At 39.8% G+C, this 20683-nt stretch overlaps 1 protein-coding gene and 1 non-coding gene across 2 annotated transcripts; both read right to left on the reverse strand.

Annotated features, from left to right (window-relative positions):
* Nucleotides 1-238: 238 nt before the first annotated feature.
* Nucleotides 239-14501, reverse strand: LOC120578349 (uncharacterized). The gene is made up of 11 exons (XM_039831030.1): nucleotides 11392-14501; nucleotides 11076-11336; nucleotides 10432-10787; nucleotides 10015-10344; nucleotides 9613-9822; nucleotides 9404-9516; nucleotides 8088-9313; nucleotides 7632-7991; nucleotides 7427-7559; nucleotides 638-1255; nucleotides 239-430 (listed from the first exon to the last, which is right to left on the reverse strand). The coding sequence occupies exons 1-11, from the start codon at nucleotides 14499-14501 to the stop codon at nucleotides 239-241; spliced, it is 6909 nt and encodes a 2302-aa protein (XP_039686964.1).
* A 5733-nt stretch (nucleotides 14502-20234) lies between these two features.
* On the reverse strand, nucleotides 20235-20342 carry LOC120578811 (small nucleolar RNA R71). The gene has a single exon (XR_005644620.1). It is a non-coding gene; the product is annotated as a small nucleolar RNA R71 (small nucleolar RNA).
* Between the last annotated feature and the right edge of the window lie 341 nt (nucleotides 20343-20683).

The following is a 20683-nucleotide window of genomic DNA, read 5'->3' on the forward strand; positions in this document are numbered from 1 at the left end:
GAGGCAGTTTCATGTTTTTTGGCCGTAAAGTTATGCCATCAGTGACTAAAAGATCGAAGATCTCTTCACATTTAGAAATATCGAAAGTATATGTTTTAGGAGGATATTTGTCGTTTTTAGGTTCTTCAGGATTCTTTCCATTCGATGGCCTTAGTAGTTTGCAGGCATAGGGCGCTCCATCTTTTAATTCTGCAAGATTAATTTCATTCTCTTCGACAATATCTGATCCCTAATCGAATTATGGGTCACTGTCTCCTGTGTCTACGTAGGAAACCTTTTCCCTTTTAGGGAACTTGTTTGTCCAGGATTTTTCAGCCTTAAGCCTCTCGACTTGTCGGACTCTGTCTGCCAGGTATGCCATATCTCTAAGGTATTGAGTATCCAACTTCTTTCGAATAGAATAATGTAGGCCGCCTGCGGCCATTTCAACCTATTCATGTTCCGGCACTAATGTAAAGCATCTGGCCTTAAGAAGACAGAATCTATTCAGATAATTGTCTATTGACTCATGAGTTTTACGTCGAACGCTAACGAGTTCTTTCAAACTAATGTTGGATTGAACCATGTCGAATTGTTAATGGAAAGCCTTTTCCAATTGATTCCAACTAAAAATAGAATGGGGAGGCACTTTTTTCACCCATTTGGTTGGTGGGGCGGAATAGCCAGATTTTTTTGCCCCCTGAAAAGAACAAGTATCTGTAGGGGATCCTGCAGGTGGATTGAATGTCTTCTTATGATTCCCGCCTGGGCGATTCTCTGAGGATTTCATCTTGTATGAGACACCTATCTTGCCGAAACCGAACTTTGAGCGGTTGTCCACCCATCCTCCCTTGCGCTTTATCTGTGGTTGAAATCCTTCGACAGACTTTGCAGCTTTTTTGTCAAAGATTGCACTGCACCTTGGACAAAGCATGGCATTGGTATTAGAGATCTTGCACCTGTTTAAAAAATCAATTAGATATTCCTCAACCTTAGGGTATGCCACCTTCACCATTTCAGCAAACTGGTCCTCAGTAACCATTGCATTCTCTGATTGATGGTGCTTAGTAACAATCTCAACATCAGCCTGTGGATTTTCTTTCAGTGCCTGCGCTTTGATAGGGAGTTCGCTGTCAAATTCTTCTGCAATATCTACCATGTTTATACTAATCACTTCATCGTACATGGAGTCAGCTTTCTTCAAGGGATCAACATCAACTTGCATTGGCTGTTTAGTTTTTTCCCCAAACTGCAGCCTTCCCTCATCGAGAGCCTTCTACACAGAATCCCTGAAACGAGTACAACGAGATAAGTTATGGCCTAAAAACCCATGGAATTTACAAAATCCACTCTTTATCCTTTGCTCTAAAGGAGGCAGTTTCATGTTTTTTGGCCGTAAAGTTATGCCATCTATAACGCTCCTATTTCTATTAAAGCAATTAAACATGCGAATAATACATTTATTCAAGAAATAGAGACTACGTCTTATTCAAAATTCAAAAACCGATAGACATGTATGTAAACCTCAACAGTTACAGCGGAATATAAATCAGAGTGATCAAATATATACATGCTGATGAGTCATTTATTACCTATTTCTAGATATTATTTAGTTTAGTTTTAATTAGATTTTTATTTATTTTATATTAATATTATTTCCTTTTTAAGATAGTTTACTACAAATTGAATTTTATTATATTTTAGGAATCAATATTGGTTGAGTCTTGGAGCAAAAGAAAGGGACTTGGAGCTGATTCGGTACGAAAATACAAAGATTGGAAGACAAAATATGTCTCCCCTAAAGTCAGAAGCTTGGCACGGCCCGTGCTAGCATTGGCACGGCCGTGTGCCACCCTCCAGAGTGTCTTTTGCTACTTTTGTTTAGATTTTAAGCTACTCTATTTTTAGCCCGAATGTAATTGCTTAGATTTTAAGTCAAATGTATGCTATAAATAGAGTAGCCATCCATCACAAATAATCATCTTTTCTTGGAATACAATATGTGACAATTGTCTTTCTAATAAAAGTTCATTTTACTTTCTTTGTTATTTACTTTTATGTTTTCTCTCTTCTTCTCCTTGTCTACAATGAACGTCAGTGAGTAGACTTCTCTTGTCTTGGGATTGTTGGATAAGTCTAATGACATAATCCTAATCAAACCAAGCTTTAAACCTTAATCTTATGTAACCCTAATTCCTTATCTAACTTCACCACTTTAACATGGATCAACCATTATGAAACTGTGGAAACGAAAGTGGAGGGTTTGTATAATTGTTTATCCATCATCTTAAATATCAATTCATAAAACGAAAGTGGAGCTTTGATATTCAAACAAGTGAATTTAGACAAGGATTGCAAAGTCAGCAAAATAGGCTTTGCAATCTTTAAGACATATAGTTTCGATCTTCAAGGGAACTAATAACAATCAAGTCAGCGAAATAGGCTTGGTTGTTAGAGGAACCAAAATCTAATAGTAATCAAGTCAGCGAAATAGGCTTGGTTGCTAGAGGAATAAAAGAGAAACTGTCTTGAGAAATTAGGTCTAACATAAAGTTATAAGTTTAATAGTTTGGTTTGAGAAGGACTTGTCGTTAGGATGAACTAATGACCCCAAGGCTTTTATCTTTTCTTTTATTATTTACTTTCAATTAAAAATCCAAAACTTTCTATCTTATAAAACTTTAGTCTAATCATTATCTAAAGTTAATTGAATTCATAACTCCCTGTCGAAACGTGTGCTCGCGATTTTCGGATATCAAACCATTTAATTGATTTGAATCGTCAATCTTTGAACTCTCAATTTTTATTCGTGGGAAGGGAAAAAATGAGTAAAAACCCTTATCGAGACTTTGGATTCGGGGGTTGGTTTCGAATAGGGAAGGTGTTAAGCACCCTAAACGACTTCGGTACTCCGAAGGAACCGCTTACCTAAATTATCTTGTGCTAAATTCATTTGGCTTACTTGAAAAATTATTACCTAAAATCTAAGTGAAAGAATGGAGGGAGAAGAAGTATGTTTTTGGTTATTTTTATTTGATTTGGAAGGACAAGTCCTCTGCCTACGTACCCTTTTTGGGAAAGGGATCAAAACCGACGTAGTTCACTCAAGAATTTCTTTGGTGGGTTAGGTTGATTTTAAGGTTTTTTTTTTGAAAATGGATTTTAAGAAGAGAAAGAGGCCTCAAGGCATGAGATAAAGAAAACAAATGAGGTTGATTAATTTTAAAATTTAAAAATGGTTGAAGTTGAATTAAGATTGATTGAGAATTTGATTAAGAAAATAAAGAGAAAATGTTGTTAAGAAAATGATTTTGAAGTTTTGCGTATTTGATTTTTTTAAGAAAAATGATTTTTCTAAACTAACGTAACGTCGTAAAAGCGAACGGAAAGCGGTAAATAAATTGTGGTAGTGTCGGTGCAAGTGTCGGTGCGTGTGTTACCTAGATTATTACATCAATTCCTAAATACAACCCTAAGGCCTTTATGCCAAAATAAAAATGCAAGAAATAAAATTACATCAATTCCCTATTTATACACACTAAATCAATGACAAAATAAGATGATGAGAAAATTAAATGTGCATGCTATGATTCAAGACAAAAATTAAATCGTTAGTAAGCATAAGAAATATCATGGTGAATGAGACATAAGAAATAAAAAGCAAGGAATAAAGACAAGCAACAATTAAGATCATCATATAAGAAATAAATAGAAAATTTTAAAAGAAAACAAATAGGATGGGTTTTAAAAATTAGAGAAAATTAAGATAATAAGAACAATATTTTTGGAATTTTTAAAAGCATTAAAATGTCAAAAAAAGTGTAAAAAGTATTAAAAAATGATAAAGAACAATTAATTAAAAAAAAAACAAAATTGGCTCAGCAGGATCTAATCTGGACCGTTGGATGAATCCAGAGGTCCAGATCTGAATCCCAAGATCTCATCACAGCCATTGGATCCAACGATCCAAGGGTCACAAAAACAACATAGAAACAAAGGGATTATACTGAAAACACAGTGACCGTCAGATCAACGATCTGACGGTCCAAACAGAAACTACACTACATTCACGCAGAATAACACACACATGATCCAAGATCAAGAGACACAGGAGCCCTCAGATCAAGGAATGATCCAGATCCAAGGGCTGTAACGCGATGGAGCACTGAATTGCAGTATGCGCATGTGCACAAGACCAAACCAAAAAAAGAAAGCACTATAAAAGGGTTTTAACAAAAAAAACACAACACAAATCACACAATTCCTCTTTCTAAAAAAAAACCTAGAGAGAGAAGCTCCCCCTTCTCTCTACAAAGCTCGCCGGAGAAGAAGGTGGGGGAGGGGCGGCCGGAGCTGCTCCGGCGTGGTGGTCGGCCGGAGCGCCGCCGCGCCGGAGTTTTTTTTTGCACCAAAACAATCCTCTTCCCTTCCTCTACTCAAATCTAAACTCATAATTTCGAAAACATGCACCAAAAATCCTAGATCTACAATCTTAGCTTCAAACAAAACTTCATACAAAATAACCAAAAACACTAGCAACACTACACAAGAGGTGGAAAGGATCAAAAGTTACCTCTAATGGAGAGCTTCACGTTTTTCTCCCCTTGCTCCGGTTCGGCCTCCTCTTCTTCCTTTCCGGTGCGATTCGCGCGCTCTTTTCTCCGGTCCGGTCCGGTTTTAATTGCTTCGGTTCGGTTTTGGCTTGTTTATGCTTGTTTGTGATTTGTGTGGTTATATGAATGGATTTGAGGTTTTGTCAAAGTTTTGGTGTTGCTGGATTTCTCCTATGAACCCCTGAATGTTCTTCTTAAACTCATGCTATTTTCTTTGTAATTTTTGTGCTTGATTTGAAAAAGGGTTGGAAAAGTAGAAAATTAGGGTTTGTGAATTGATGCTGATTTTTTTCTGACATGAACAGTGATTTTCGGACCCATTTCTCAATGATTGACAGTGTATTTATAGAGACAAACTAGGGTTGGCTCAGGCACAGAACTAATACCAAAAATGCCCCTGCTGAAAACTTGGAGACAAAGTTTAACAAATAAAAGATAATAATAATAATAATAATAAAATAAAAGAAAGGAGGAAAGAAAAGAGGGAAGGGTCACGTGAGTGACTCCCCTTTCTTTGTTGTTTTTTTTTCTTTTTTTTTTTTCAAAGAAAAATAATAAAAATGACATAATAATAAACAAAACAAAAAAATGAAAAGTAAAAATGACAAATAAATGAGTTTTAAATGGTAAAAGAAAACGAGTAAAAAATTTTAAACGGGCCAAATTTGGGGTATGACAGATGCCCCTATTTAAGTTTCTTCGTCACGAAGGTTTTGAAAGGGAAACTTTTAAACCAAAGGGGTCGAAGAGACTTAAATACATAAAAACGCCAATTTTGGACCGTTTGAAATGCCAGGGATGTGATGCTGATGAATGTGATGATATGACTGAACATGATGCAAGTATGAATGTAAAGATAATGCATACAGACTGACTGGGGTTCAATTGGATAGGTATCACTGGGGAAAGAAATGATAGGTAAATATAAATGATGATGTTTATTAACATTGTTTCAAGGCGAAAGTAAAGACATGATTGGCCGACGAGTGGCGAAAGTAAGACATGATGGATTGCCGACGAGTGGCGAAAGTAAAGACATGATTGGCCGACGAGTGGCGAAAGTAAGACATGATTGATTGCCGACGAGTGGCGAATGTAAAGACATGATTTGCCGACGAGTGGCGAAAGTAAAGACATGATTTGCCGACGAGTGGCGAAAGTAAAGACATGATTTGCCGACGAGTGGCGAAAGTAAAGACATGATTTGCCGACGAGTGGCGAAAGTAAAGACATGATTTGCCGACGAGTGGCGAAAGTAAAGACATGATTTGCCGACGAGTGGCGAAAGTAAAGACAAGACGGACAGATAGGGTTTGCTAACATTGTGGGATAGCAAACACACGGTAAAAGTGAAGACATTGTAAAGCTTGGTATCAAGGGAATGACTTGATAAAGATAAAGTTGAGGGGAACAAGGAATTTGTCTGAAGACAAAGGGGAATTGTATAGACTGATTACCGATGAGACCTGCCACATGTTTGATTTGATGACATTTTGGAGTTAGACACACTGGGGGTGATATCTAAGGATATTGAAATAAGTCATTGGGTAAAAATGCAACTATGTATGAATGATGTTTATATGCGTGCTATGTATGCATGAATGAATGAGTATGTATGAGACTTATATGACGGCATAATGGTAAGATTGTTGAGGCAGGACTGGGCAGGTCTACAAGGAGAACGGCCCGGCATCACTGGACGAACACTCGAAACCTTCATTGGGGATAAAGTCACGGGGAATGTATCAACCATTGTTGGGGTACAGCCCTTAAACATACTGCTGGGGTAAGTCCTCACATACCGGGGTAGAAGTCGCCATTTCACGAATGCAACACCGTATCTTCATGCTTGAATAGTCATTGCCTTTTTGTATATATATTTTTTTTGAAATCCCTAACTTTTGCCTGGATCATCTTTTCGGATTTTCGATCCACCGGGTAGACATTTTTTTTCTTTTTGTATGCCCCTAATTTTTACTTGGACCGCCCTTTCGGGTTTTCGATCTATCAGGATAATCATTTTTTTTTTTTTTTTTTTTGCAATGACTATTTCTTCTTTGTTGAACCTGCTTGTTTCGGATCGACTGTTGACACATACTTCTACGATACATGATCTTGAAGATAATATGCTCGTCACTTTTGTGTTTTTTCAAAGAAAACATAAAAAATAACTTTTTTTTTTTTTTTTTTTTTTTGGAAAGATCTTCAAAGTTTTTTGCTTCAAGTACTAACATTAAAAAATGAAAGAAAGTATTTTTTTTTTTTTTTTTTGCATATAGAATAAACAAGAATTTCAATAAAGAGGCACAGGCTCAGATTGATTTAATAGAAATGGTAACCGGCCAAAGGCCTGGTGCCACTGATTACAAAAAAAAGTTGGAATATGGTAATTATATGGGAAATGTACATTGAACACAATAACCACTACGCTTCCTAACAACTTTGAATTCCATGGCTTAGATGCTTCAATAATGGCGATCTTCTGACAGTCAAGGTGTCTCAGGTGAATGATGCTTCAACTGATGCAGTTACTTGCCTTAATCCTTAATTTTTGCATAGGTCGCCCTTGCGGGTTTTCGATCTATCAGGATAATCATTTTTATATTTTTTTTTTTTTGTCTCTAATTTTTGCCTGGACCGCCCTTTCGGGTTTTCAGCCCACCGAGACGCTCATTTTTGGTTTAGGCCGCCCTTTCGGGTTTTCGACCTACCGAGCTGTTCTTATATATCTAGGCAAAGTATTTCTTGACTGCATCAGAATTCACAGGACGAGGTAATTCCTCTCCATCCATATTTGTAAGAATTAAAGCACCACCAGAGAAAGCTCTCTTCACCACGTAGGGACCTTCATAGTTTGGCGTCCATTTGCCCCTAGGATCTGGTTGAAAGGATTTGATACATTTGAGCACAAGATCTCCTTCCTTGAATTCGCGGGGATGGACTCCTTTATCGAATGCTTGTTTCATCCTTGACTGATATAACTGTCCATGACACAAAGCAGCCATACGTTTTTCCTCAATCAAATTCAACTGGTCGTACCTGCTCTGGCACCATTCAGCTTCAGACAATTCAGCTTCCATCAAGACTCTTAAAGAAGGAATCTCAACCTCTACAGGTAGTACAGCCTCCATACCATATACCAAAGAGAAAGGGGTTGCCCCTGTCGAGGTTCGCACTGAGGTACGGTATCCATACAAAGCGTAGGGTAACATTTCATGCCAGTCCTTATAAGTAACTACCATCTTCTGTATGATCTTCTTGATGTTCTTGTTTGCAGCTTCAACTGCCCCATTCATCTGTGGTCTGTAAGGAGAAGAATTGTGATGTTGAATCTTGAAGTCATCGCACAACTCTTTCATCATGTTGTTATTCAGATTTGTGCCATTGTCTGTGATGATTCTGTTGGGAACACCGTAGCGGCTGATGATGTTGTTCTTGATAAATCTGACCACTACCTGCTTGGTCACATTGGCGTAAGATGCTGCTTCAACCCACTTGGTGAAATAATCGATAGCCACTAATATGAAACGATGTCCATTGGAAGCTTTTGGCTCAATCCGACCAATCATATCGATGCCCCACATGGAGAAAGGCCACGGGGAAGAGATAACATTGAGCATAGATGGTGGTATATGAATCTTGTCAGCATATATTTGACACTTATGGCATCTCTTGGCGTGATTGTAGCAATCGCCGTGCATTGTTATCCAATAGTACCCAGCCCTCAATATCTTCTTCGACATGGCGTGACCGCATGAGTGAGTTCCAAAAGAGCCTTCATGAATCTCGCGCATTAATTTTTCTGCTTCATGCTTATCCACACATCTAAGTAGGACCCCATCAAAGTTCCTTTTATACAAAACGTCCTCGTTAAGGAAGAAACGGCTTGACAATTTTCTCAATGTTTTCTTGTCCTTGTTGGATGCCCCAGGTGGGTACTTTTGAGTTTGAAGGAAAACTTGGATATCATGATACCATGGCTTGTCATCATCAATTGCTTCAGCTACAAACACATAAGCAGGTCGGTCGAGAAATTGGACATTGATTACTGGCACAGTATTGTGACCATTCACATTGATCATTGAGGATAGAGTAGCTAAAGCATCTGCCATTTGATTCTCATCGCGGGGTACATGATGTAACTCTACTTTGTTGAAGAAAGTCAGCAAACGCCTTGCATAATCTCTGTAGGGAATCAATCCAGGATGACGAGTTTCCCATTCTCCTTTGATCTGGTTAATCACAAGAGCGGAATCTCCATAAATGACAATTTTCTTGATCCTCAAATCGATGGCTTCCTCGATACCCATGATGCAAGCTTCGTACTCTGCGATGTTGTTTGTGCAATCAAAACGTAACCTCGCAGTAAAAGGGATGTGAGTACCCTTAGGGGTAATGAGTACCGCACCAATTCCACTTCCATAGACATTAACAGCTCCATCAAATATCAAACCCCATTCGGATTCAGGATCAGGACCTTCACCGAACACTGGTTCGTCACAATCTTTTGCTTTTAGATACATAACCTCTTCATTTGGGAAGTCGAATTTGATTGGTTGATAGTCTTCGATTGGTTGATGAGCCAAATGTTCTGCCAAGATGCTACCTTTGATTGCTTTCTGAGTGCGATACTCGATATCATACTCGGACAATAACATCTGCCAGCGAGCAATCCTTCCAGTTAAAGCTGGCTTCTCAAATATGTACTTGATAGGATCCATCTTGGATATCAACCAAGTTGTATGATTAATCATATAATGACGGAGACGCTTGGCAGCCCAAGCTAAAGCACAACAAGTTTTCTCAAGTACAGAATATCGGGACTCACAATCAGTGAACTTCTTACTCAAATAGTAGATAGCGTGCTCTTTCTTTTCGGTTTCATCTTGTTGACCCAAAACACAGCCCATGGAATCTTCCAGTACTGTTAAATACATGATCAAAGGTCTTCCGTCAACTGGAGGAACAAGAATTGGAGGTTCTAACATATATTCTTTGATTTGATCAAAAGCCTTCTAACAATCATCATTCCACTTCACCCCTTGATCCTTGCGGAGTAACTTGAAAATTGGTCCACATGTGGCGGTCATGTGAGAGATAAATCTGGAGATATAATTGAGTCTACCAAGAAAACCTCTGACTTGCTTCTCTGTCTTTGGAACAGGCATTTCTCTGATGGCTCTGACCTTGTCGGGATCAACTTCAATACCCTTTTGACTGACGATAAAGCCTAGGAGTTTACCAGATCTAACACCGAAAGTACATTTGTTAGGATTCAACCGGAGCTTGTACTTTCTCAACCGCTGAAACATCTTCAACAAATACTCAACATGTTCTTCTTCTGTGCCAGACTTAACAATCATATCATCTACGTAGACCTCAATTTCTTTGTGAATCATATCATGAAAGATTTTGGTCATACCCCTTTGGTAAGTGGCACCAGCATTTATCAAACCAAATGGCATCACCACATAGCAGAAAGCACCCCAGGGTGTGATGAAAGACGTCTTTTCTCTATCCTCAGGAGCCATCCTGATCTGATTGTAGCCGGAGAAACCGTCCATGAAGGAGAAAACCTTGCACTTAGCAGTGTTATCAACCAATACATCAATGTGAGGCAAAGGAAAATTATCCTTCGGACTAGCCTTGTTCAAGTCCCGATAATCAACACACATTCTGACTTTGCCATCTTTCTTTGGAACAGGCACTATGTTGGCCAACCATTGAGGATACTCTGATGTGACTAGGAAACCTGCATCAATTTGCTTTCGCACTTCCTCTTTGATCTTGAGGGCCATATCAGGATGAGATCTTCTCAATTTCTGCTTTATCGGAGGACACTCAGGCTTCAAAGGCAGTCTGTGTTCAACGACATCAGGGTCTAGACCCGGCATGTCTTTGTATGACCATGCGAATATATCAACATATTCTCTGATAAGCTCAATTACTCTTTTCTTGACAGATACATCCAACGATGCCCCAATCTTGATTTCTTTCTTGTCTTCCTCAGTACCCAGATTGATGATTTCTATCTCTTCCTGATGAGGTTGAATTGTCTTCCTTTCTTGTTCCAACATCCATTTGATCTCATTTGGGATCTCTTCATCCTCCTCTACCACAGCCTCATAAACCGGGACCTCAAAGTTGGGAGAAAGCATGGGGTCACTGTGTTCAACGGATTCACTTATGTTCAGTCTGCACATGATTCATGATTGATTTTAATGAGTAAATGCAGACCTTTGGTTTTGAAATTTAAAAGAAAAAGAGAATGATTTTTTTGGATTTTTGTATTACCATTTTTTCCAGAAAAAGCAACAAAAAAATAAAAAGTAATAAAAGCCGTGATAGAAACGACGATTTTTATTTGTAATAAAAGTACTAGAAGCAAAACAAAGCCCTACATGATTTCACTTTCGCCTTGGGCAGAACGAAAGGAGTTTTCTTAAAAACAAAAAACAACAAAAGACAAGACAAACACATTACTTAGAGCGGGGTGTCACAGAAGGAATGTCAACAGCAATCCAGTTGCAGCAAGCTCCTCCAGGCGTCACAAAGACCGGTGTCACTCCTCCAGGTGCATCATCTAAAATTGCATTGGTCTCTGGCGAATCATGAATGAAACCAGCACTATGGAAAGAACCTCTGGTAGGGTCGAACATCCCAGGCTTACTGTTAAGGAAACCAATTCCCTCTTTACGCTTGTTTTCTGGCAACTCCACCAGCTGACCCCAGCCTTCGGGCATCCTTCAACGAGGCCATACAAGTCTCAATCTTACCGACACTTTCTTCGGCAGAGAACCCTTGGAATGATGGCCCGTCTGAACTACTACCACCGATAACAGAGAAAGCAGACAAATTGCTGATTAAAAAGGCCGACTCGCCACTCACAGTGATCAACTTTCCACGACTTACAAACTTCAATTTCTGATGGAGAGTAGATGTCACCGCCCCAGCGTCATGAATCCATGGTCTGCCGAGCAAACAGCTAATAGAAGCCTGGATTTCCATGACTTGGAAAGTAACCTGAAATTCATGTGGGCCGACCGAAATTGGCAAATCTACCTCACCATACACCGATCTCCTAGTTCCATCGAAGGCCCTCACCGTCACCTTGCTAAGTCTCAAAGGAGCCTCGGAGTACGCCAATTGGTCGAGAGTTGACTTGGGCATCACATTAAGTGCAGAGCCGGTATCTATCAGGACGTTGGATAACGAGTCCGTTCTGCAAAGTACAGAGATGAGTAATGCTTGATTATGCTTATTCCCCTCCGCCGGGAGATCCTCATCACTGAAAGTCAGACTGTTACACGCGGTCACATTCCCCACAATGCTTTCGAATTGACCCAGAGTTACATCATAATCCATAAATGCGTGGTCTAGTACTTTCCTCAGGGCATCCCGATGAGCACCAGAACTTGATAACAGGGCCATGATGGAAATCTTCGCAGGAGTTTGTAACAGCTGGTCCACCACCCTGTATTCACTCTTCTTGATCAGCTTCAAGACTTCATCGGCATCCTCAAAGTCAAACTCTTTGGCCTGCTCCCCAGGTTTACCTTTACCAGCGTTTCGCTCTTTTACTGGCTCATCGACCAGAACACTAACACTTTTCGGACCCACCGTAGGAAGGATGCGGCCACTCCTCAAAATCCGGCTATTCTCTGCGATATTATCCACAGCAACAGGTGAAGTTGTCTCACTTCCGGGCTCTAGAATCGTGCCTTCATACTTGTAGGGTACAGCTTTCTGAGCAGTAGTAGGCGTGGGCCTAGGCACACAGATTACCAAGGGAGTACCAACGGGCTTTGTACTGTTAGGGTTTATCACCAGCGGCCTCCTGGCTCTGAATACCGGAGTGACAACACAGACGTCCTTGCTCTCGGGTTCCCTTGTAACCACAAGTTCCCTTCTATTTAGGAGACCCTGCACATCATTCTGGACTTGTATACATCCACGAGGATCCATCAAACATATGTCACAAGCTTCATGATTGTGGTTGAAGAGAGTTGCTCTACACATTTTCACATGTATCGGTACCAGAGGAGTCTTGATATCACCTACAGAGAGAATGCGAGCCTTTTCCTGATCGTCTTGAATCATATTAACAGCAGGCCCATGAGTAGGCAGAGGATTGTTCTGAGCTACAGCATCAGGGTCGGTGAAGGTTAACTCTTTACTATTTATCAGTTTCTGAACCTCTTTCTTAAGAGCAAAACAACGCTCCACATCGTGGCCTGGTGCCCCTTGATGGTAAATACAATGAAGGTCCGGACGGTACCAGCGTGGGAGAGGGTCTGGAATGCGAGGAGGTGGTATTGTTTGGACTAGATTCTGTGCAAGTAAAGAAGGGAGCAATGCTCCATAGGTCATTGGCAAGGGGTCAAATTGTTGCCTTTGATTCTGCTGATTGTGAGGAGCCTGAGGACGGGATTGTTGCTGTGGTCTTTGTTGGTATGGTTGTTGGGGGTAATATGGTTGTTGAGGGAATTGTTGTAGGTTGTATAGTGGTTGGTATAATGGGGGGTAGTATGGTGCAGGTCCTTGAGGTCTGGGTGATTGATAGTTTGGGTTCTGGGGCGCTGTCATTTGTGGGGTGATGTTGGCAACAAAGGGGTGATTAGGGTACACGGGCTGAGGTCCTCCATGAGCCACCATGCCAACCTCTTGAGCACTCCTCTTTGGGTACCCATTCCCAAATTTCTTAATACCATTGGACGAAACCCCTGAAGAACCACCTGAAGAACCTCCCGAAACAGCTGCTCCCTTCCGAGCCCACTCCTCGATACGCATTCCTGTTTCCACCAAATCAGTGAACTTCTGTGATGCACGGACAATCATCTTTTCTGAATAACAAGGGCTCAGGGTTTCATAGAACAATTCTGAAAGTTCCCTCTCATCCAAGGGAGGACGAATCTGAGCAGCTTTTTGAATGAAGCGTTGTGCGTATTCTTTGAACGATTCTTTATCTTTCTGGGTTAAGGACTGCAACTCTTTGCGACTTGGCGCCAGATAGGTATTATATTTGTACTGTTGCATGAAGGCCTCAGCCAACTGTTCAAAAGTAGTGACTCCTTTCAACCCCATGAACCAGGTATGTGCCGGACCAGTCAAACTATCCTGGAAGCAGTGAATGAGTAAGGGAACATTATTCTTGTAAGCTATCATCTTCCTAATATACATAGTTAGATGATTTTGTGGACATGTGTCCCCTTGATACTTCTCAAATACAGGCATCTTGAACTTTGGAGGTATGTTTACATCTGGTACCAAGCAAAGGTCATATATGCTTTGGACGACTGTTTCCTTTCCCCGCATATTACTCATCTTCTTCTCTAGAGCACCGAACCTTTCTTCCCAATCGATTACTTTATCATCCCCCATTATACTGTCGGAGTGATAAATCTGCTCTTCATGTTGTGGCCCAACATGCACAGTAGGACCTGCTTGAGTCATGGTAGCTTGAGGAATCGGTTGACTCATCTGGAAAGGTGCTGAAGTCTGTTGACCCTGTGTGAATGGCATTTCAGTAGCGCCTGGACCAAAACCTCCGTTAGTTGCAATCGGCATGCCCCAAGGGTAGCCTGAAGGCATGGAATACTGAGGAGTAGCAAAGGGACCCTGGGGGCCAAGAGGACGGAAGCCTGAGTTACTCATAGTTGCCATATTACCAGAAGAAAAATCAGTCATCAGAGGCTGGGTGAGGCCGATAGTTGTAGTAGTAGTCAGAGACGGTTGCGGGGGACCCTCAGGTGCAGCTGTGACGACCACAACAGGAGCTGAATTGGAGATTGCTGCTTGCTCTCTCTCAGCCATCATAGTTTCCATAATAAGTGCCATTCTTTCCATCTCTCCCTTGAGGTTAACCAGTTCCTCTCTGAGCTGAGCGTTTTCCTGTTCTGCCGCTAACATCCTTTTCTTGATATGAGCTCGAGTGTTGTGAATGCGAGTGGGTTTGTACTGAATACGCCGGGCCACTTTGCTTTTCTGAGGCAGAAATGAGGAGAGTATGAGACTTGGATTTTGATACTTTTTATGAATGCAATATGATGCATGATATGCTATATGCCAAAACATGCAATTTTTATATATATATATTTTTTATTATTTTTTTATTGAAGGACCTATAGAAGCAATTTTTTTGTAAACATACCAACCTACACAAATCATAAAAAACAAAGTTGATTACAAGATAATTCCCTTTCTAACAACAAAGCCAAGAGATAGACTTTCAAAGTAAAACAAGATAATTCCCTTTTAACAGACTGAGCCAAGGGATAGACTCCAAAATAAATAAAGGAAAAACTAGTAAAACCGTGTAAAACAAACTGAAAGACCCTCGAGCTCCTGAAGCGGACTAGTCTTCAAAATCAGAAAGTGGGCCATCAAAAAGATCCATACGTTTCTTCTTCCGCCCGGGAATTTGATCAAGTGCGGCATCTTTCTCCTTGATACTTTTCCTCAGCTGGGCGATTAGCACATCTTTCTTATGGCTATCATAGGCTTCTTGCTCTAGTAGGACCATTACAGCCTCATACTCCTGATCCTTTTTCTGATACTCTCTTTTCCACCTATGTACTTCACGTTCCGCTTCAGCTAAACGCTCTTGGTATTCCTTCTCGGTGTCAAAGGTCATGGGTAGGGGTGGTGCTGGAGTTATTGCAGATACAAATCTTGATATCTTGTAAGGCATCCCAATTTGGACAGCTCTATCTATCACCCACTGAGTGTATGATTCAAGAACGGCACCTGTCTTCTTCCCTAACTGGCCTTTGTCTCTTCTACGAATGGTGTGCCAAGCTCGCACAACCTGCTCCCTCATGCCTTTACTGTCATCTATTTTGAGGTAATATACATTCTCTAGATAGATGCTGAGAGGTTTCCCTCCCATGGGATATCCGAACTGGCGTCGGGCAAGTGTAGGATTGTAGCTAATTCCTCCTTCCAACCCAAGAAGTGGCACATTGGAGAATTTCCCACAACTGTCAATAATGGTTCCTTTGTCATAAACCCGATCGTACCACACTACCTCGGCTGGAGTAAGGGACATGAGTCTTTTTGACCAAAGAAGGTTTTCTGGATTGGTGGTGAAGCGAGGAGTTCGGGGTAAGTAAGAGGTGATCCACCGATATAGCAATTGTGCACAACAAAGGATAGTTCCACGACCAGCTTGGGTGCGTCTATGGATGGAGAGATAGGTATCACCTAATAAGGTAGGGACAGGGTTCCTTGACAAGAAAATTTGGATAGCCTTGATGTCCACAAAGTTGTCGAGGCTAGGGAAGAGTACGAGGCCATAAATAAGCAAGGCAAGGATGGAGTTAAAAGCATAGGCAACCCCCATTTTGTCAAAGAATGTGGTCCTTTCGTAAAGGAAATCGGTGGAGAAACCCAAGAATTTCCCCCTAGTGATGAGATGTGCTTTCACTTCGTCCGTTTCAAGATGGAGGGCTGCGGCAATGGTTGAGTGCTTGGGAGTTTCCTCGAGGCCACTGAAAGGTACTTTGTCCAACACTGGTAAATTAATCCAACAAGAGTACTCCTCCAAGGTGGGAAGGATCTGGTAATCTTGAAAAGTAAAGCAATGGTAGCTCGGGTCATAGAACTGAACAAAAGCGTTGAGAAGCCCTTCGTCAATATCTGTCTTAACAACACCCATCAGATTTCCATGTTGCTTGTAGAAATCGTCCGTACAAACCACTTTCTTTCCTAGCTTCCTCAAACTCAAGAGATCTGGCTTCCTGAAACTATATTGCCTAAGGCTCCTCATATCTACAATGTTTACAACAAAGCTTTTATAAGTCCTTCAAAAAAAAAAAATTTCGATGAATGGAAAAAATATTTATGAATGGATGCATGTATGCATGATAATACTAAAGCACATAGGATGCCGGAGTCAAAGGGTAACAACGCCATTTGGTAAGGACTAAGGTTTTAAATTGTACTTGTAACAAGGGTTCTACCAAGTTCCTAAAGTCTTTAACCACTTCCGAATATTTATCGGATGACGGGAGTACTCCCATTCCAATTATATTCGTCGGAAAGTCTCGTTTGGGTGTAGTATCGCGTATCAACTAATTCAAGAGTACTCTCGATTAGCCACCGCACTACGTCCTAAAAGGCCAAGATGGGTTAAAGGTGACTAATGGTCCTCAACTTCAAAGGTCACTTGAAAATAGCATGCCAAACATGAGTACTCACGTTGACAATATATACCTCCAAGATCCCTCCGTTGAGTGGGGTTATCACATGTGCCAATACCGAAGAGTACTCTTGGCATGGAACTATGATTATACCACCGTCCTATCTTAAGTTTCCCTCAAGCTCGGGTGTAGAGCTTATCTCACCACTCACGTAAACATGTAAGAAAATATTTACAAAGCGTAAATAAATAATAAAGCACAAAATAAAGAAAGTAAGGTGGGTTTAACCCGCATAGGATCTAAGTCCCCAGTGAAGTCGCCATTTCTGTGCTCGCGATTTTCGGATATCAAACCATTTAATTGATTTGAATCGTCAATCTTTGAACTCTCAATTTTTATTCGTGGGAAGGGAAAAAATGAGTAAAAACCCTTATCGAGACTCCGAAGGAACCGCTTACCTAAATTATCTTGTGCTAAATTCATTTGGCTTACTTGAAAAATTATTACCTAAAATCTAAGTGAAAGAATGGAGGGAGAAGAAGTATGTTTTTGGTTATTTTTATTTGATTTGGAAGGACAAGTCCTCTGCCTACGTACCCTTTTTGGGAAAGGGATCAAAACCGACGTAGTTCCACTCAAGAATTTCTTTGGTGGGTTAGGTTGATTTTAAGGTTTTTTTTTTAAAATGGATTTTAAGAAGAGAAAGAGGCCTCAAGACATGAGATAAAGAAAACAAATGAGGTTGATTAATTTTAAAATTTAAAAATGGTTGAAGTTGAATTAAGATTGATTGAGAATTTGATTAAGAAAATAAAGAGAAAATGTTGTTAAGAAAATGATTTTGAAGTTTTGCGTATTTGATTTTTTTTAAGAAAAATGATTTTTCTAAACTAACGTAACGTCGTAAAAGCGAACGGAAAGCGGTAAATAAATTGTGGTAGTGTCGGTGCAAGTGTCGGTGCGTGTGTTACCTAGATTATTACATCAATTTCTAAATACAACCCTAAGGCCTTTATGCCAAAATAAAAATGCAAGAAATAAAATTACATCAATTCCCTATTTATACACACTAAATCAATGACAAAATAAGATGATGAGAAAATTAAATGTGCATGCTATGATTCAAGACAAAAATTAAATCGTTAGTAAGCATAAGAAATATCATGGTGAATGAGACATAAGAAATAAAAAGCAAGGAATAAAGACAAGCAACAATTAAGATCATCATATAAGAAATAAATAGAAAATTTTAAAAGAAAACAAATAGGATGGGTTTTAAAAATTAGAGAAAATTAAGATAATAAGAACAATATTTTTGGAATTTTTAAAAGCATTAAAATGTCAAAAAAAAGTGTAAAAAGTATTAAAAAATGATAAAGAACAATTAATTAAAAAAAAAACAAAATTGGCTCAGCAGGATCTAATCTGGACCGTTGGATGAATCCAGAGGTCCAGATCTGAATCCCAAGATCTCATCACAGCCATTGGATCCAACGATCCAAGGGTCACAAAAACAACATAGAAACAAAGGGATTATACTGAAAACACAGTGACCGTCAGATCAACGATCTGACGGTCCAAACAGAAACTACACTACATTCACGCAGAATAACACACACATGATCCAAGATCAAGAGACACAGGAGCCCTCAGATCAAGGAATGATCCAGATCCAAGGGCTGTAACGCGATGGAGCACTGAATTGCAGTATGCGCATGTGCACAAGACCAAACCAAAAAAAGAAAGCACTATAAAAGGGTTTTAACAAAAAAAACACAACACAAATCACACAATTCCTCTTTCTAAAAAAAAACCTAGAGAGAGAAGCTCCCCCTTCTCTCTACAAAGCTCGCCGGAGAAGAAGGTGGGGGAGGGGCGGCCGGAGCTGCTCCGGCGTGGTGGTCGGCCGGAGCGCCGCCGCGCCGGAGTTTTTTTTTGCACCAAAACAATCCTCTTCCCTTCCTCTACTCAAATCTAAACTCATAATTTCGAAAACATGCACCAAAAATCCTAGATCTACAATCTTAGCTTCAAACAAAACTTCATACAAAATAACCAAAAACACTAGCAACACTACACAAGAGGTGGAAAGGATCAAAAGTTACCTCTAATGGAGAGCTTCACGTTTTTCTCCCCTTGCTCCGGTTCGGCCTCCTCTTCTTCCTTTCCGGTGCGGTTCGAGCGCTCTTTTCTCCGGTCCGGTCCGGTTTTAATTGCTTCGGTTCGGTTTTGGCTTGTTTATGCTTGTTTGTGATTTGTGTGGTTATATGAATGGATTTGAGGTTTTGTCAAAGTTTTGGTGTTGCTGGATTTCTCCTATGAACCCCTGAATGTTCTTCTTAAACTCATGCTATTTTCTTTGTAATTTTTGTGCTTGATTTGAAAAAGGGTTGGAAAAGTAGAAAATTAGGGTTTGTGAATTGATGCTGATTTTTTTCTGACATGAACAGTGATTTTCGGACCCATTTCTCAATGATTGACAGTGTATTTATAGAGACAAACTAGGGTTGGCTCAGGCACAGAACTAATACCAAAAATGCCCCTGCTGAAAACTTGGAGACAAAGTTTAACAAATAAAAGATAATAATAATAATAATAATAAAATAAAAGAAAGGAGGAAAGAAAAGAGGGAAGGGTCACGTGAGTGACTCCCCTTTCTTTGTTGTTTTTTTTTTCTTTTTTTTTTTTTCAAAGAAAAATAATAAAAATGACATAATAATAAACAAAACAAAAAAAAGAAAAGTAAAAATGACAAATAAATGAGTTTTAAATGGTAAAAGAAAACGAGTAAAAAATTTTAAACGGGCCAAATTTGGGGTATGACAGAACGATACTCTAATTTTACTACTTCGGTAAGACCGTGCACTTGCGGTTTTATCTCATCAAGTTTTTGGCGCCGCTGCCGGGGAGTTATTTCAATTTGATTAATTTTTTTTAATGATTAGACTGAAAAAAAAGTAAAAAAATTCTCTCTCTTTATTTTTATTCTTTCTTCGTCTTTTTATTTCTTAGTTTTACCCGTTAACTTCTTGGGTTCTCATTCTTTTATGCGAAGAAACAAAAGTCTTGGTGAATTCGTTCCCGAGATCGAAAGATTCTTACATAAAAGAAGATAACAAACACATAATAATAACAATATAGTTGAGGAACGTGCTCTCAAAGAGTATGCAATCACATCTTCTGATGAGTCATACGATGCTATTGTGTACCCAACGGTTGAGGGTAATAATTTTGAAATAAAACCTGCACTTATTTCCTTAGTGCAGCAGAATCAATTTTTCGGATCACCCACTGAGGATCCGAATTTTCATATTTCAACTTTTCTAAGACTCAGTGGAACTTTGAAGGCAAACCAAGAGGCCGTAAGGCTGCACCTCTTTCCTTTTTCCTTAAGGGATAGAGCTAGTGCTTGGTTTCATTCATTGAAAATTGGTTCTATCACTTCATGGGACCAAATGAGGCGAGCTTTCCTTGCCCAATTCTTTCCCCTTTCTCAAACCGCTCAATTAAGGGTGAGGCTTTTTCAATACGCTCAAAAAGATGGTGAATCTCTTTACGATGCGTGGGAGCGTTTCAAAGAAATGCTTAGGCTTTGCCCCCATCATGGTTTAGAGAAGTGGCTTATTATCCACACCTTTTATAATGGTCTTTCGTATACCACAAAAATTTATGTTGATGCAGCTGCAGGTGGAGCTTTGATGAATAAAACTTACACAGCAGCATATGATTTGATCGAGGGCATGGCACAAAACCACTATCAGTGGACAAATGAGAGAGTCATCACTGCTTCTTCACCCTCTAAAAAGGAGGCAGGTATGTACAAAATTTCCTCCCTTGATCATCTAACTGCTAAGGTTGATGCACTAAGGCAAAAATTTGATACAATGAATACTAGTGCTGTCACACCTGCTCCTGTATCACCTCCTTGTGAATTTTGTGGTGTATTTGGCC

The sequence above is a fragment of the Medicago truncatula genome, chromosome 2 (assembly GCF_003473485.1).
Source record: "Medicago truncatula cultivar Jemalong A17 chromosome 2, MtrunA17r5.0-ANR, whole genome shotgun sequence".
Classification (NCBI taxonomy): domain Eukaryota; kingdom Viridiplantae; phylum Streptophyta; class Magnoliopsida; order Fabales; family Fabaceae; genus Medicago; species Medicago truncatula.

Coding starts and splice junctions, on each gene's coding strand:
- LOC120578349 (XM_039831030.1), bottom strand. CDS start 14,501: ATGTTAGCGGCAGAACAGGAAAACGCTCAGCTCAGAGAGGAACTGGTT. Junction 9,823..10,014: donor TGGTGCCACTTACCAAAGGG/GTATGACCAAAA, acceptor GTAAACTCCTAG/GCTTTATCGTCAGTCAAAAG. Junction 431..637: donor CCGCCCCACCAACCAAATGG/GTGAAAAAAGTG, acceptor GAACATGAATAG/GTTGAAATGGCCGCAGGCGG.